Below are 16759 nucleotides of genomic sequence, written 5' to 3' on the forward strand. Positions count from 1 at the left end.
TCTTTATGGCAGATAATATCCTTCTTTTTTTTCTGACATCTGCCTTGTCTGGTATCGATTCTCTAGCTTTCTTTTGATGAGTGTTAGTGTGGTACATCCTTTTCCATCCTTTTACCTTTAACCTTTCTGTTTCTGTATATTTGAAGTAAATTTTTTGTTGACATCATAGCTGATTCATGTTTTCTTATCCAAATGAACAATCTCTGACTTTCTCCTGGTATATTTAGAGCATCTTCTGTTGTATATGACTATCAATATGGGTGAGTTTAAATCATCCATTTTGCGTATTGTTTTCTACTTGTCTCCTTTGCTCTTTGTTCCTTTTTCTTCTCTTCTACTATGTTGCTGCTGCTAAGTCGCTTCAGTCGTGTCTGACTCTGTGCGACCCCAAAGACAGCAGCCCACCAGGCTCCACCGTCCCTGGGACTCTCCAGGCATGAACACTGGAGTGGGTTGCCATTTCCTTCTCCAGTGCTTGAAAGTGAAAAGTGAAAGTGAAGTGGCTCAGTCGTGTCTGACTCTGTGCGACCCCAAAGACAGCAGCCCACCAGGCTCCACCGTCCCTGGGACTCTCCAGGCATGAACACTGGAGTGGGTTGCCATTTCCTTCTCCAGTGCTTGAAAGTGAAAAGTGAAAGTGAAGTGGCTCAGTCGTGTCCGACTCTTCGCGACCCCATGGACTGCAGCCCACCAGGCTCCTCCGTCCATGGGATTTTCCAGGCAAGAGTACTGGAGTGGGGTGCCACTGCCTTCTCCGTTTACTGTGTTATTTTATATTAAAAAGCATTAGGATTTCATCTTAGGTTCATTATTAGTTTATTAGTTATACTTTTTTATTTTTACTTTAGTAGTTGCTCTTGGGTTTTAAAACATACATCCTTAAGATGGTTTGCCTTCAAATAATATTATTTCTTCTTATCACATTTAACATAAGCACCTTATGACAATTATTTCCATTTTCCTCTTGGCCTTTGTCCTATTGTTACCATATACTTTATTTCTATGTATTATATAAACTCCATTTAAAATAGTTATGTCTTTTAAGGAGATTAAGAATGAGAGAAAGCTTTTTATTTTTATCTGTATATGTACAGGTTTTAGTTCTCATCTTTGAATAGATCCAAATTTCCATCTGGTCGCATTTCCCTCCTGCCTTAAGTTTTTCCTTTAACACTTCTTCTAGTGCTAGTTGGCTGATGATGGATTAATTTAGCATTTACATGTCTGAAAAAGTCTTTCACCCTCACTTTTAAAAGATAATGCGTCCAGATAAAGAATTCTGGGGTTCCTTTTCCCGTTCTTTTAGTAAAGATGTTGTACTAATGTCTTTTGGCTTGCATTGTTCCTGATGTGTGGATCTGCTATCATTCTTGTCTTGGTTCCTCTGTATAATGTGTCCTTTTTGCTTTGGCTGCTTTTATGATTTTCTTTTAGTATTGGTTTTCAGCAGTTTGATCATCATGTTACTTGGTGTGATTTTCTTCACATTGCTTGTACTTGATATTTTCTGAGCTTCTTGATTTTAAGGTTAGGGTTTTTATTGCATTTCAAACATTTGGCCCATTATTTCTCTCTATATATATTAGAAGGTGATGGCACCCCACTCCAGTACTCTTGCCTGGAAAATCTCATGGACAGAGGAGCCTGGTAGGCTGCAGTCCATGGGGTCACTAGGAGTTGGACACGACTGAAGCGACTTAGCATATATATTACATATATTTCTTTATACAGGTGTGTATTTTGCACTCCCCTTTCTCTTTCCTTATTAGATTGGCCCACAGTGGCGTTTAATTCCTATTTCTTCACTCTCTGTAATGTGTCCCTTTGTTTCCTGTTGCATTTACCACAGTTCAGGTCCTCATTGTTTCTCTTTTTGTCTGTTGCAAGAACTTGTCTTTATTTTGCCCCTCTCCAGTCCTTCTTCTGTATTCCTCACGGTCTATCACAGTGAGTTTTCTGAAGTGTGCTAACCCTGCAGTGGTTGCCTGTTGCCTGTAGAATGCACTTAGACTCCACAGCATGGTCCGTAGAGCCCCTCATCCCTCCCTGCTCGGTAGCCTTTTCCCTGTAGCACCCCCACGCCATGGATGGCACTCTGAACTCTTTGTGGCAGTACCACGGAAGTGCCTCCAGTTCCCCAAGTGCATCGTGCATTTCCATCTATGTACACACTCATGCCTTTGTTACGAGACCTTCCTGCCTCCCTTACCTTGTGCCTATAAACGCCTCCTCATCAAATTCACATACCTCCTCTGTGAAGCACAATAACCTTGTCATCCCTTTCCAACTCCTTTGGACCTTGAACACGCTCTATTGTCTTGAGGTCATTGTTTATTAGTCATCCTCTAGGCCAACTTATGTGTGGGTAGAGACTATATTGTATTTCTTGTTAAATACTTAGTAATGGCACATAGCAAGCACTTAGTAAGGTGTTTGAGTAGATTGGTGATTGGTATTTAGTAGGTATTGAGACCATTCTTCTTAAAATAAATTGAACTAAAATTTAAACATAAAACATGTATAAAAAGCACTAATACAATAATTACATTTTGAGAGCCTACTGTGTTACAGGCACGATGTCAGGCACGTTCCATACCTCATCTCTTGTGTTTACAGCAGCGGTACAAGGAGTATTATCCTCATGAGTGGCCCACTCATGGGAAATTTAAGTTTGGAGAGATTATGAACAAGGCTGTGCAGGTAGAAAATGGCAGAATTGGAATGCAAACTCACATGTATGTCATACTTTTCCCTTCTTACATGCATATGAGGAGTTCTGCCACGTCACTGATAGTTCTATTGTATTATCTAGGTTTCCAATAAGAGAGTTACAGCAGAAATTGTATAGAGAACAGTGTGGATCATAGTATGGACTCAGAAAACTGATGTTACAGACAAAAAAGAAGTCTATCTAAAAGGCTATTGTGTATGTCTGGAAAGAGTTCTTTGGTAGACTGGCCTACAAACATCCAGTGCTTATATCTTGTCTCATCTGTCATATGGCCATGTGACGGGCAGTCTTGAGGTAACAAGTCATAGAAATCTTCCCAAGCCACGGGATGTGAAGTTTCCTACAGAGAGGGGTGAAGAGGCTTTAGGCGGTGACTTGGGGAACAGTAGAGGGAAGGAAAGACTTTAGAGGTGCCAGCTGTGCTAACAAAAGATTCAAGAGGCTCAGAACCCTTAGTCATCATGACAGCTTTGGCTGGGGCCACATGCCTCCACCCAGTCAGCTGCAGGTCACTGCCTGTTGGACCTTATCTCCTCTTAGGTTCCCCTCAAGGCGACCACTGATTTTTAGCCTAATTGCAGCTCACCCCCACACCTCCAATTTAAAAATGTTGAGTGTAGTGGTCTCAGTGTAGTGGTTGAGTGTAAAAATGGAGTGTCATGGTCTCCAGAAGCTGCAGGGGTTGTCCTTTTGTACATAAATATCATGATTTTAAAATTTATTCTGTACTACTGAATTCAGAATAAAATTTACAAAGGCATGGTTCTTTCCACTTTGGCCTTTATATTCTAGAAAATAGTTAAACTGTGGTTTTGGTGTTTTAATTCTAAAATTTTCTGCTGTGTGCTGGGGGTGGAGAGCTTTGGCACTTGACAAAAGAAGGGGAGCTTCTGTTACAGCAGCTCTGTTTTCCATGTTGGCACACAAGGGTCTGAAGACAGTGTCAGTGTAAGTGTGCACTTGGGGACAACTCTTGACCTGTCCCTCATCTCAGAAGAGTTGCAGGTGGTGTGCAAGGAAGCCAAGTATACCACCTCAACCTTTTGAATAGCCTGTGGATCTATACTTAGTGTTTCTTTTAGTCTAGGTAGGTGAAAGAAAAGGTAAGCTCAGCTAATAAAAAGAAGTTTGCTTCTAAGGAGGATACATTATGCTGCAAATTGAAACAAATTAGAACTTTTAATGTAGTTGTATTCTCTCCCTTAGGTCTTACATGATGTTGTAATGAAGACTTTTTGGGTTCTTTAAAAAAAAAAAAATCTATTAGCATGACTTATTCTTGTCGTGACTAACAGGCACCTAGATTTTGGCAGTGGATGGAGGGTAGCGATGCTTTCTGGAGCCCTTCATGTGATATCAGTTAAGGAATTATTGGGTCAACGCACACATAAAAACAGCTGACCCACATTAATACTGACCTTAAATTATCCCAGTAGATATAATTGCTACTCTCCTTGCTGCTACAAAAGAGGTCACTTATTTTCTTTTTCATAATCACAAATATAAATTTTATTTAAGTGCTGACTTGTTACCAGAATTTAAAAAACTAAATCTTGGGTATATACCATGGACTAATGGTGTTACAGCTCTTATGGAGAGTGGAATTGCTTACTTCAAGTTTATTGAAAAGTTTCTTAAGTCTGTTCTTTTAGGGAAAGTATTGTGTTTGGTGGACTTGATAGCATTTCTCATTTCCTTTCCTTTATAATTTTAGAATTATCCTAAGAAGTCAATTAAAGATATTTTGGGGAGGATTTCTAAAAAAAAGAAAAGAAAAAAAAACAGTGTCAAAGACAAAGATTAATCTGTCATTTAAAATAGGTATGATAGTAAATAACCTAGGTAGAACCACAAAGAATATTTTTGTTGAGAGGTTGTTGCATACCTTGGCAATATATTTTATGTGTACTTTTGTTGGAAAATGGTGGTGGTGTTGTTTTAGTCTCTAATCGTGTCCGACTCTTGCAACCCCATGGACTGTAGCCCGCCAGGCTCCTCTGTCAAGGGATTGCCCAGGCAGGAATACTGGAGTGGGTTGCCATTTCCTTCTCCAGGAGATCTTACCAACTCAGAGATCAAACCTTCGTCTCCCACATTGAAGGTGGATTCTTTACTGCTGAGCCACCAGGGAAGCCCCTTTGTTGGAATGTCAAATGATAAATCGTATAGACATTGAACTTCCATTGTTAACTAGGCTTCAGGGAAAATGAATGCAGTCATTTATCCTAGAGGTCTCTGTGGGAGACAGATACCTTTTTTCAAGTAGTAGGCAGAAAAAGAACATAGCATAACTTTATTCCTAAAATGCCTCTTCTGATTAACCTGAATTAAGAACCTACAAGTGAAAACACAAATAAGGTCTCAGTGGAATGAAGATACACATTTCTTGAATCACTGTATGTTTAACAGGGCTCTGTGATGAGCCTTCTGATAGCCTCTTCCCTGGGCTAATGTTGATAGTCTGAGGATGCTTTGTGGAAATCCTAGGTGAGCCAGGGATCCAGGACAGATCTGGAAGATTCATTTATAAATGTATTTTTGTCAATTGGTTAATTAGTTTGTTATTGTAGATTGTTAATATTTGACTGGATATTTTGGCAGATTGACCAGGTTCATCAAGTGGAGAGGGTGGTGATTTTTCATATGGGTATTTGGATTAATGGAGTTCTCTGCACTCAATTTAAATTTAATATTAAGTTTAAATTTCTGGCCACTGTGTGCTATCCTTATTAGAAAATAGGAACATTTAAAAAGTTTTGCTACTGCCTGCGAGGACTTTAATCAACTATTCTCTTGACTGACAGATATTTATTGAACTTTTATTGCATTCAATAAACTGTGCCGTGGAGTAGCAGAGCCAAGAGATAACAGAAAAGTAGGGCATGGTTTCTGCACTCAAGATGTATCTTTAGCAGAGCAGATAACTGAATCAGTAGTTGGTGAATAAATACATTGATAAGTAATGCTCATAATTTGTAATGAAATTTTAAAAGGAAAACCAGTGAGACTTAGTTTTGTCTGTCTCCTGTATCACCATAGGCTGAAATAGCCAGGTATATAGTAAGTGCTTTATGCACCCTTGTTGAATGAATGACCAAGCAACCATGTATTATACATGCAGTCAGAGTTATTGTAATCCAGTGGAAGTTCATCCCTTCTGTCTGGGTTAGCCAAGGAAGGCTTTGTAAAGTAGGGGATTTAGTTACTGAGACAGGCAGGACTGCCTAGAGAAAAGGGATTGTGAAGACGTTCCTGAGGAGATGCTGCAAGCGAACAGTGGAAGTGTGGCAGGGGTGGGTGGTCACCAAAGACAGATTTTGAAAAGCCTTGGATGGCACATTTCAATTTTCCTGTAGAGACAATGGAGTGTGAAAAGGATGTTTTAGAAATAGGAATCTAGAGGTGTTATACTAGATGCATTGAAGAGGGGAGAAGTTGTAAAAAGCCCATGGATAAGACTTGGTGATGAAGTGGATTGATGAGGAAAAGGGAGAAGTTAAAGATGGTGACATTCTTGTTTGAGCTTGGTTGACTTGGATAATGTAATAGTAAAAGCATAAACGAAAAAAGGAAAATCAGAAGGGAAAATTAATGTTTTATGGGAAGATTTTTCTGTTTTAAATTTCTTAATGTTTAAAATAAAAGGGACACTTCATTGTGGGCTGAGAAAAATCACAGCCAGCACAGATCTTTTTGACCTGAGAGGCATCTTGGAAACTGAGTTATGATTAGACTCCAGTCCAACCCTGTTATCTTATTGATGATGTATCAGTATGTGATGAGTGATGTTGTCTTATAGCCACCTGGGGTCAGAAAGAGCCCCAGAAATGCAGTCTCTGGCTTAGATGCAGAGCACAAACAGGTTGGCAGATGTGGAGAGTCATTTACAATGTATTGAAGGGTACTTAAGAAGTACTCCTTCACTTGAAGTTTGGTTTTGTCTTAAATTTGAAGAGCCACTATAAAATAGTTCCAGGTAACACACCTGGAGGTATCTATACAGTATAAACATTGTGTTATAAGACTGGTAGAATCCTTTAAATATTAGGCAATGTACTCATTCATTCTTACTAATAAAAACAGTCTTCTTATTGTTGTTCAGTCGCTCAGTCGTGTCCGACTCTTTGCAACCTCATGGACTGCAGCACACCAGGCTTCCATGTCCTTTACCATCTCCTGGAGCTTACTCAAACTCATGTCCATTGAGTCAGTGATGCCATCCAACCATCTCATCCTCTGTTGTCCCCTTCTTCTCCTGCCTTCAATCTTTCCCAGCAACAGGGTCTTTTCTCATGAGTCAGCTCTCTGCATCAAGTGGCCAAAGTATTGGAGTTTCAGCTTCAGTATCAGTCCTTCCAATGAATATTCAGGATTGATTTCCTTTAGGATTGACTGGTTTGATCTCCTTGCTGTCCAAGGAACTCTCAAGAGTCTTCTCTAGCCCCACAGTTCTTGCTCCCAAATGTGGTATTAATAGTGCCACATTAATAATAATTTCTTTATCTTTCTTTTAATAATTTGACATATTTATGTTTAATAACTTCTGTGTGGATATCACTGAGTTGAAATTTACTCAATTCTAAGCATATTTTACACTGCAAATATTCTATCTAGGAATTTTTTAGCATAGCTCTGGAGTGCCATATTTTCACTTTTGAGGAGGCAGCAGTTGCTAAGGCCCTCACTGGTAGTGTGTCCAGATGGACCTGTAACCCATCTCTCTTCTGCTTGGATGTTGCTAGGAATGATGGTATCAGCATAATTGGCCTTGGACATGTGTTAAATAGAAGTGGTGGGGCTCAGAAGGAGGGTTTAGGTGCCAGTTCTCACTCTTGGCATATATGCTTTTGTATTCCAATCCCTATTACATGTGAGGATAGAAAATAACGTGCATCTTCCTGCTCACACCCTTTGTGTCTGCCTGACCCAGACCCAAGGTTGTAAGTATAACATTGGGCTTTTGGCTTCTGGAGGTCATGGCTGTTATTCCAAAAACTGAGCTGACATTTACTGTGTGAGGATTCTAATTACTTCTTTTTTTTCCAGCTTTATTGAGAAATAATTGACATATAACATTATATAAGTTTAAAGTGTTCAGTGGTGATGGTTTGATAACATATCTATGTATCTATAAATAAAATGAAATGTTTTCTACAACGAGATTAGTTAACACATCTTTCACTTCACATAATTATAGTTTTGTTTTTATGTTGAGAACAATTCTCATAGCATGTTTCAAGTTTAGGATACGGTATTGTTGTCTATAGTCACAATGTTGCACATTAGATCCTCAGAATTATTCATCTTATACTTGAAAGTTTGTTCCCTTTGACCAACATATTTCCCTGCCTCACTCCCCCGCTGGAGTGAGGGGCAACCTCCATTCTGCTTTCTGTTTCTGTAAGTTCTGTGTTTTTTGATTCCATAGGTAAGTGAGGTCATGCAGTATTTGTCCTTCTCTGACTTATTTCACTTAACATAAGACCTCAAGGTTTATCCATGTCACAAATGGCAGGATTTCTTTCTTTTTAGTAGATATACACCATGTTTTCTTTATCTGTTCAACTGTTGATGGCCGCTGAGCTTGTTTCCATTTCTCGCTATCGTGAAATACGTTACAATGAACATGGGAGCACAGATGGCTCTTTGAGATAGTGACTTCATTTTCTTCAGATATTTGCCCAGAAGTGGGATTGCTGGAGCATATGATAATTATATGTTTAATTTTTTAAGGAATCCTCATACTGTTTTCCATAATAACTGCATCAGTGTAACATTTTTACCAGTAGTACGCAAGGGTTCCCTTTTCTCTACGTCCTCACCAGCATTTATTTTCTGCTTTTTTCATAATAACCATTCTGACATGGGTTAAGTGGTACCTCCCTGTCGTTTTGATTTTCCTTTCCCGATGATTAGTGGTTTGAAAGTACACCTTTTCCTGTTCTTGTTGGCCATTTGCATGTCTTCATTGGAAAAATATTCAGATTCTCTGCCCACTTTTTAATAGGATTGTTTGTATTTTTGTCATGAAGTTTTGAATATGAAATCAGGTGATTTGCAAGTATTTTCTCATATTCTGTGTTGCCTCTTCATTTTGTTGATCTCTTCTTTTGTTGTGCACAAGCTTTTTAGTTTGCTTTAGTCCCACTTGTTGATTTCTTCTTTTGTCACTTGTTCTTCTGATATCATATTAAAAAATGATCATTGCTAAAACCAGTGTCAAGGAGCTTTTCTCCTGTGTTTTCTTCTAGGAGTGTTATGGTTTCAAGTCTTACACTTAAGTCCTAAATTCATTTTGAGTTAATGTTTGTCAATGATGTAAGATAGGGGTCAAATTTCTTTTTTTTTTTTTTTTTTGCATGTGGATATCCAGGTTTTCCAACACTACTTATTAAAGAGACTGTCCTTTTCCCATTATGTATTCTTGTATTATTGTCATTGTCAAATATTAGTTGACCGTATATATGTGAGTTTATTTCTGGGCTCTTAACTCCATCCCATTGGTCTGTTTTTATGCCACTACCATACTATTTTGAAATCAGGAAGCGTGATGTTTCCAGCTTTGTTCTTTCTCATGATTGCTTTGGCCATTTGGGATCTTTTGTGTTTTCATATGGATTTTAGAATTTTTTTTAAATTTCTGTAAATAAATGCCATTGTAATTTTGATAAAGATTGCATTGAATCTAGATGGCTTTTGGTAGTAAGGACATATTAACGATATTCATTCTTCCAATCCATATATATGGGATTTTTTTTCCATTTATTTGTGTCTTCATTTTCTTTGATCAGAGTCTTACAGGTTTTTAGTATATAGATATTTCACTTCCTTGGTTAAATTTATTCCTTAATATTTCATTGTTTCTGATGCTATTTTAAATGGTATTATTTTTAAAATTTCTTTTTCAGATAGTTTGTTGTTCTGTATAGAAATGCAGCTGATTCTTGTATGTTGATTTTATATCTTCAAACTTTACTGAATTCACTTATTAGGTCTAACAATTTTTAGTATTTTCTGTACACAAGATTATGCTATCAGCAAACAGAGGGGTTTTTCTTTCTGATATGGATGTCTTTTTTTTTTCTTTTTCTTGCCTGATTGCTCTTGCTTGTTCTTCCATTACTGTGTGGAATAAGAGTGGTGAGGGTAGGCACTCTTGCCTTGTTTCTGATTTTGGAGGGAAAGCGTTCAAACTTTCACCATTGAATGTGGTGGGTTTGTCATATATGGCCTTAATTATGGTGAGGTGTGTTCCTCCATGGGCTTCCCAGGTGGCGCTAGTGGTAAAGAGCCCTGCCTGCCAGTGTAGGAGCCGTTAAAAAAACCGCGGGGTTCAATCCCTGGGTCGGGAATATCCCCTGGAGGAGGGCAAGGCAACCCACTGCAGTGTTCTTGCCTAGAGAATCCCATGGACAGAGGAGCCTGGCAGGCTATAGTCCATTGGATCACAAAGAGTCGGGCGTCACTGAAGCGACTTGGCATGCATGTACATGTTCCTCCATATCAAGTTTGTTGAGAGTTTTTGTCACGAAGGGATGTTGAATTTTGTCGTGTGTGTGTGTGTGTGTGTGTGTTTACCGTACATTGAAATGATTATGTGATTTTTAACCTTCAGGTTGTTAATGTGGCATATCACATTGATATATTTGCATATGTTGAGCCACTTTTATATCTCAGGGATAAATATCCCTTGATTGTGGTGTATGATCCTTTTAAATACTGTTGAATTTGGTTTGCTAGTATTTTGTTGTGGAGAAGGCAATGGCACCCTACTCCAGTCCTCTTACCTGGAAAATCCCATGGACGGAGGAGCCTGGTGGGCTGCAGTCCATGGGGTTGCTAAGAGTTGAACACGACTGAGTGACTTCACTTTCACTTTTCACTTTCATGCATTGGAGAAGGAAATGACAACCCACTCCAGTGTTCTTGCCTGGAGAATCCCAGGGACGGCGGAGCCTAGTGGGCTGCCGTCTATGGGATCACACAGAGTCAGACACAACTGAGCGACTTAGCAGCAGCAGCAGAAGTATTTTGTTGAGTTTTTTGCATCCAAATTTATGAGGGTATTTGCCTGCCCTTTTTTTTTTCCCTTATAGTATCCTTTATGTGACTTTGGTATCAGGGTAATGTTGATCTCATAAAAGAGTTTGGGAGTGTTATATCCTCTTTAGTTTTTTTTTTTTTTTCTTTCTGGAAGGGTTTGAGAATTGTTATTAATTCTTCTTCTTTAAATGTTTGGTAAAATTTAGCCATAAACCCAGACTGTCCTGGGCTTTTCTTTGTTGAAGGCTTTTGATTACTGATGTAATCTTAAATTTGTTATTGGTCTGTGGAAAGTTGTATGTTTCTAGGTTGTCTGATTTGTGGCCTATAATTGTTCATAGTAGTCTCTTGTGACATTTTTTTTTTTAAATTTCTGTGTTATCAGTTACAATGTTTCTGCTTTCTTTTATAGTTTTTAATTCTCTTTATCTTGGTAAGTCTATTTAAAGGTCTGTTCTTTTTTGTTTTATCTTTTCAAAAAGACAACCCTCTGTTCCATTGATCTTTTCTGTTGTTTTTCTATTCTTTATTTCATTTATTTCTGCTCTGATTTTAATGTTCTTTCTGCTAACTTTGGGCTTAGTTTGTTCTTATTTTTCTAGTTCCTTGAGATATTAAGTTAGGTCGATTACTTGAGATTATTCTTTTTTCTTAATGCAGGCATTTATTACCATAAACTTCCCTTTTAGCTCTGCTTTTGCTGGATGATAAGGTTTGGTACGTTGTGTTTCCATTTTTGTTTGTTTCAAAATATATGTTTTAAATTTCTCTTTTGATTTCATCTTTGATTCACTGGTTGTTCATGAGTGTTTGTTTAAATTCTACATATTTGTGAATTTTCCAGTTTTCCTCTTGCTATTGATGTCTAGGTTTATTCCACTATAGTTAGAAAAGATACTTGGTTTGATTTCAGTTTTTAAACATTTGCTGAGACTTGTTTTGGTCCTAACAGTCTATCCTGGAGAACGTTTCGTATGTACTTGAGAAGAATGTATATTCTGGTGCTGTTGGATGGAATGTTCTTTATATGTCTCTTGGGTCCATTAGGCCTCAAGTATAGCTCAAGTCCAGTGTTTTCTTTTTTTTTCCCCAGTGTTTTCTTATTGATATTCCGTCTGAATGATCTATCCATTGTTGAAAGTAGAGTACTAAACCCCCTACTATTATTACATTGATGTCTATCACTCCCTTGAGATCTGTTAGCATTTACCTAATGTACTTACTTCTCCCTGTAAAGTGTCTGCCTGCAATGCTAGAGACCTGGGTTCGATCCCTGGGTTGGGAAGATCCTCTGGAGAAGGAAATGGCAACCCGCTCCAGTACTCTTGCCTGGAAAATCCCATGGACGGAGGAGTGTAGTAGGCTACAGTCCATGGGGTCACAAAGAGTCGGACACGACACGACTGAGCGACTTCACTCACTTCACTCACTCACTTAAGGGACTTAGGTGCTTAGAAGTCTTTGCCGCTGTCACTCATCTGCCTTCCTGGGTCCACAGTTCAATGGAAGGAAATGAAGGACTGAATGGGCCTGAGAGGTGAGCCTCTAGTTTTTTTCTTTTACTCAGTTAAGGGAGACAGGAAAGAGAATGAGTGCGAAATGTGCAGCATTCGACCAGATGAGAGCCAGCTCTTTTACAGAAATATGAGAAGATAATTAAACCTTGATCATCACTAGCAGGGAAGCAAAATGACCATAAAATACTAACATCTAGTAATTTACTGTCATAATCCTAATTCTTCTGTAAGAGTTTCCTATTTTTTAAATTGTAGTGATCTGAAATTAAAAAGAATACTAGTTTAACATGCTTATTTTAAACTAGTTCCTAGCAGTAGTAACCACCTTTGTCTTTATGGGAGTGCTGAGACTTTGTTAACAGCTGTCCAGGCCAAGTATTATAAAATCACTGATCCTGTGTGCTTAGTTAATTAGGAAATCTCCGTTACCTAACATTTGATAGTGGTGAAATACGAACAGATACATCTTGCTGGCGATTTCACATGTCTAAGTCTCCCGGTGGTGGGTACATGGACTTTGTAGTAATGATCAGCCTTGGATGAAAGAAAAACAAAAATCCCATGTAGAACTGGGGAACTTCCAGCTTTGCTAGGTAAGGTATTTTTAGATTGGGGCTAATGAACTGCTTTTCAGCCTGAAGTCTTCAGGGACAGGCAGTCTGCAAGTACCAAATGAAAAGCCAAGCCAGTATTCTTGAATGTATAGATCCAGTTTGCCAGATTGAAGGACGCTTGCTCTTTGTAACTAACTGAACTAGCTGGCCCCTGCATGCCGAGTTTCTATGGCAATGTGATCTCAGTGACCTCTCTTCTCTGTTGTGGAATGTAGGTGATAAGAATGGAGGTGAGCCTGATGATGCTGAACTGGTAAGGCTCAGTAAGAGGCTGGTGGAGAATGCAGTGCTCAAGGCTGTCCAGCAGTATCTGGAAGAAACACAGAACAAAAACAAGCCAGGGGATGGGAGCTCTGTGAAAACTGAAGAGGCTGATAGGAATGGCACTGACAGTGACAACAGGAAATGAGACCCAAATGCAGGCAGGACCCCGCTGCTCCGTGAGAAGCACCCCTGCCTTCCTCTGCCGAGTCAGTGGACTAATTTGCATTGTGCTGTCTAAGTGTCCTGTCCAGTCCGTGAAGATTGCCTAATACTTTTCATGATTGATGTCTTTGCATTTCTGAAGCACAACAGAAGAGGAATGGAGAACTGGGACTATCAAAGGAAATCAATTTACGAAGGAAGAATGGCCCTGGTTTCACTTGCCCTCAGCCATGGCTGAGGGAGAGGGGACTTTGGGTTATGCCTTGTGGACTCGAATTAAAGGCCATGGAAGAGGCCTTGACGTAAATGGAATACTGCCATTTCAATTGCTTAGCAGGGCATTTGACTACCTTATCTGAGGCCAAAACACACAGAGCTAACAAGTGCTACGCTTAAAATGATCACTGTTGACATTATTGCCCATAAGTTGGTCCACAGGTTTTCATGTCTGTCCTTTGTGTGTTGTTGCTATGCATTATTTACAGTAAATTTGATTCTTGTAAATGATATATTTTGGTGAAATGCAACCTTTTCTATAAAATGTGGGCAGCATTTTAAAGGTTTCTTTTTAACCTTCTTTTGATAAGTCAGTGTGCCATATTTAGTGTTTTTCATTGGCATTTGTACGTGAAATGTATCATATAATTTTTTTCCCATAGGCCCGAAACCTATTGGAATCCAGGACTTAATTAATGAAGCTTTGCGTCGAGAGAGGATGGGTCTGCAATCCAAAGTGAAGGAGATAAAAGCACTTTTATTAAAGCCTGAGATTCAGGCCAAAATCAGGAGGGAGCTCTTTGAAGGAAGATTCATTAACAACAGTAATCAAGGAAACGATGTGGATTTCAGTGCAACTTTGACATAAACTCTACATTGTTATCATGGTACTAGAGTTTATGATATCTTTCCAGCTCATAAAATAGCTCTTTGGTGAATACCAAAGAAGTGTTCTGATAGTTTGCACAACAGCAAACCAATATTTGGTAAGGAATGAACAATTTCTTTCCAAAGAAAACTGAATTCTGCACTGTTATTTTTAAGCTAAACTTGTGTTTTAGAATGTTTATCTCTGTAATATCAAGATTCATTTTATAGAAAAGACTTCTTAATTAGCTGTTGTGAGATGTTCCTTGAGTCCTCACAGATAAAATATACAGACTGTGAAAAATCATTTACTAAAAAAAAAAAACAAAATAAAACCCAGTATTTTAAGGGTTATTTGTTTCCTGTTAACATGACTTTTGTTGTTGTTCAGTCAAAAGAAGCATTGTTCATGTGTATCTATATCTAGTGTTACTTTTAATGAGACTGAATGTTTATTGATCACTAGTACTTGAATGAACATTTATAAATGTAATTATTGCAGTCACTGGTTAAGAATGTTTTATAATTTCCATATGTATTATTTTTCAATGATTGAAATGTAGTTTGCTTTTTCATTTCTTACTGAATGTTTGGGGTTTTTATTTTCTACTTTTCTGAAGATAAGCTAGCCCATGTCTTATTGTATCCCTTATAATCTGAATTTGCTTGCACTGGTTCATTTTTAAAGAATATTCTTGAAAATTTTCCTTCCCATATGATAATCACTGGTAACAGCTTTTTCTATGATCATTGTAAAATTGCTGCTACTAACAGATCATGCTGGAGGAGGAAATTATTAGAGATCAAATATGTAATCATTTCAAAGATAAAATCCAGTTTACTCATGGATTTTTGCTATTTTTTCACTGGGTAAATTATATTACATTTATTTATAAGTGAGTTTATGCATTTTCACGCCTCTTAATAAATGTATTGTTTTCCCTTGTTGCCTTTCTTCATTTATTTATTTATTTTTTTTTATCATTGCTTATTATGTGAATTTAGAGCTAATTTAGGGGCCACATTAGGATAATAGTGAAGTCAGAAATAGGGGCTGTGATAGTTTCAGTGTTTTTTAAGACTATTTTGTATTAGATATAGTTGGATAACAATGTTGTGATAGTTTCATGTGTACAGTAAAGTAATTCAGTTGTATATATCCATGTGCCTATTCTGTTTCAAATTCTTTTCTCACTTCAGTTCAGTCGCTCAGTTGTGTCCGACTCTTTGCGACCCCATGAATCGCAGCACGCCAGGCCTCCCTGTCCGAAGGTTGTTACATAACATTGAGCAGAGTTCCCTGTGCTATACAGTAGGTCCTTGTTCAGTGTTTCTTAACTTTTGTGTTCTTATCCTGTTTGCTAAGATAGCACAGTTGTCAGAGCACCTTTAACCTTAGACTTTTAAATCACTCCAAATCAGTCAGCTTCACAGAGAATATCAACAGAACATTAAAGGCAAAGAAAATCTCAGTAGCATCTCATAAACTGCTCACAGCGTGTCACTCCAGCAATGTCAGTAGCAGAGATAAGAGAGCATGTGCATCCAGATGTGGAGACCTGGGTGCTGCTTCCCATGAGCCTCTCCGAGGGTGGAGGTTTTATTGTATGTAGACGACTTCCTTGAGTTAACCCTTGAGGTGGGAAGCAAAGATATTTGGGAGCTTGCCTTGTTCTTGCCTGGAAAATCCCACGGACGGAGGAGCCTGGTGGGCTGCAGTCCATGGGGTCGCTGAGGGTCGGACACGACTGAGCGACTTCACTTTCACTTTTCACTTTCATACATTGGAGAAGGAAATGGCAACCCACCCCAGTGTTCTTGCCTGGAGAATCCCAGGGATGGAGGAGCCTGGTGGGCTGCCGTCTCTGGGGTCGCACAGAGTCGGACACGACTGAAGTGACTTAGCAGCAGCAGCCTTGTTCTTTAAGAGAGGAAAGAGTCATAAGGAGATAAAGTGCTTTATCCAAGGCCACACTGCTGCCAGGCAGTTGGACCTGTGCTCGGACCTAGGGCCCCATCTCAACATCCACTGTTCAATAACCTGTTAATAGTATTTTAGGAAAAACAGCATGCTAAGTTATTAGTATTTTAGGAGAAACAGCACATCTTATAGCATATCATAGATCTCTTTATCCTCAAAGAGCTACTTCAACACTTCCCAGCAATTTGAAAAGCTAAAAAAGTATCCTTTTTGCAATCTGGAGTTACACGACTTTCTGCACAACTTACTGTTTTTTTTGATTAAGCATCATACCTCCCAGGTGTTACATACCTGGCTGCGAGCCAAATGCTTTAGGCACATTATTATGTTTCTTCCCTTCAGTGACCCTGTTAGGAAGTTACTAGTACTGTTTTACAGATTAGGAAATTAGGAAAGTGGGGCTCTAAATGGTTAAATGGCTATTTATAAAGCTAATCAAAGATAGGGCTCAGTTTAGACATGGGTCTATTCTACTTCAAAGCCAAGCTGTTTCCACACAGCAGCAGTTCCTCTCTCCACCGAATACAAGTCATTTCACAAGTTAAGAATGTGGAACAAAGGGAAGTCATTTTCTTTTGACTAA

At 38.6% G+C, this 16759-nt stretch overlaps 1 protein-coding gene across 5 annotated transcripts in view; it reads left to right on the forward strand.

Moving 5' to 3' along the window:
• AKAP7 (A-kinase anchoring protein 7) overlaps positions 1 to 15140 on the forward strand; it is a 122823-nt gene extending 107683 nt beyond the window's left edge. For 3 of the 5 annotated variants that reach the window (XM_010808551.4, XM_015472854.3, XM_005210927.5), the window contains one exon: positions 13121 to 15140. In XM_010808551.4, coding sequence (XP_010806853.1) covers positions 13121 to 13314 — 194 coding nt within the window. In that variant the 3' untranslated portion in view covers positions 13315 to 15140. 5 annotated transcript variants of the gene reach the window in all.
• Positions 15141 to 16759: the final 1619 nt, after the last annotated feature.

This window comes from Bos taurus, chromosome 9 (assembly GCF_002263795.3).
Source record: "Bos taurus isolate L1 Dominette 01449 registration number 42190680 breed Hereford chromosome 9, ARS-UCD2.0, whole genome shotgun sequence".
NCBI classification, from domain to species: Eukaryota; Metazoa; Chordata; class Mammalia; order Artiodactyla; family Bovidae; genus Bos; species Bos taurus.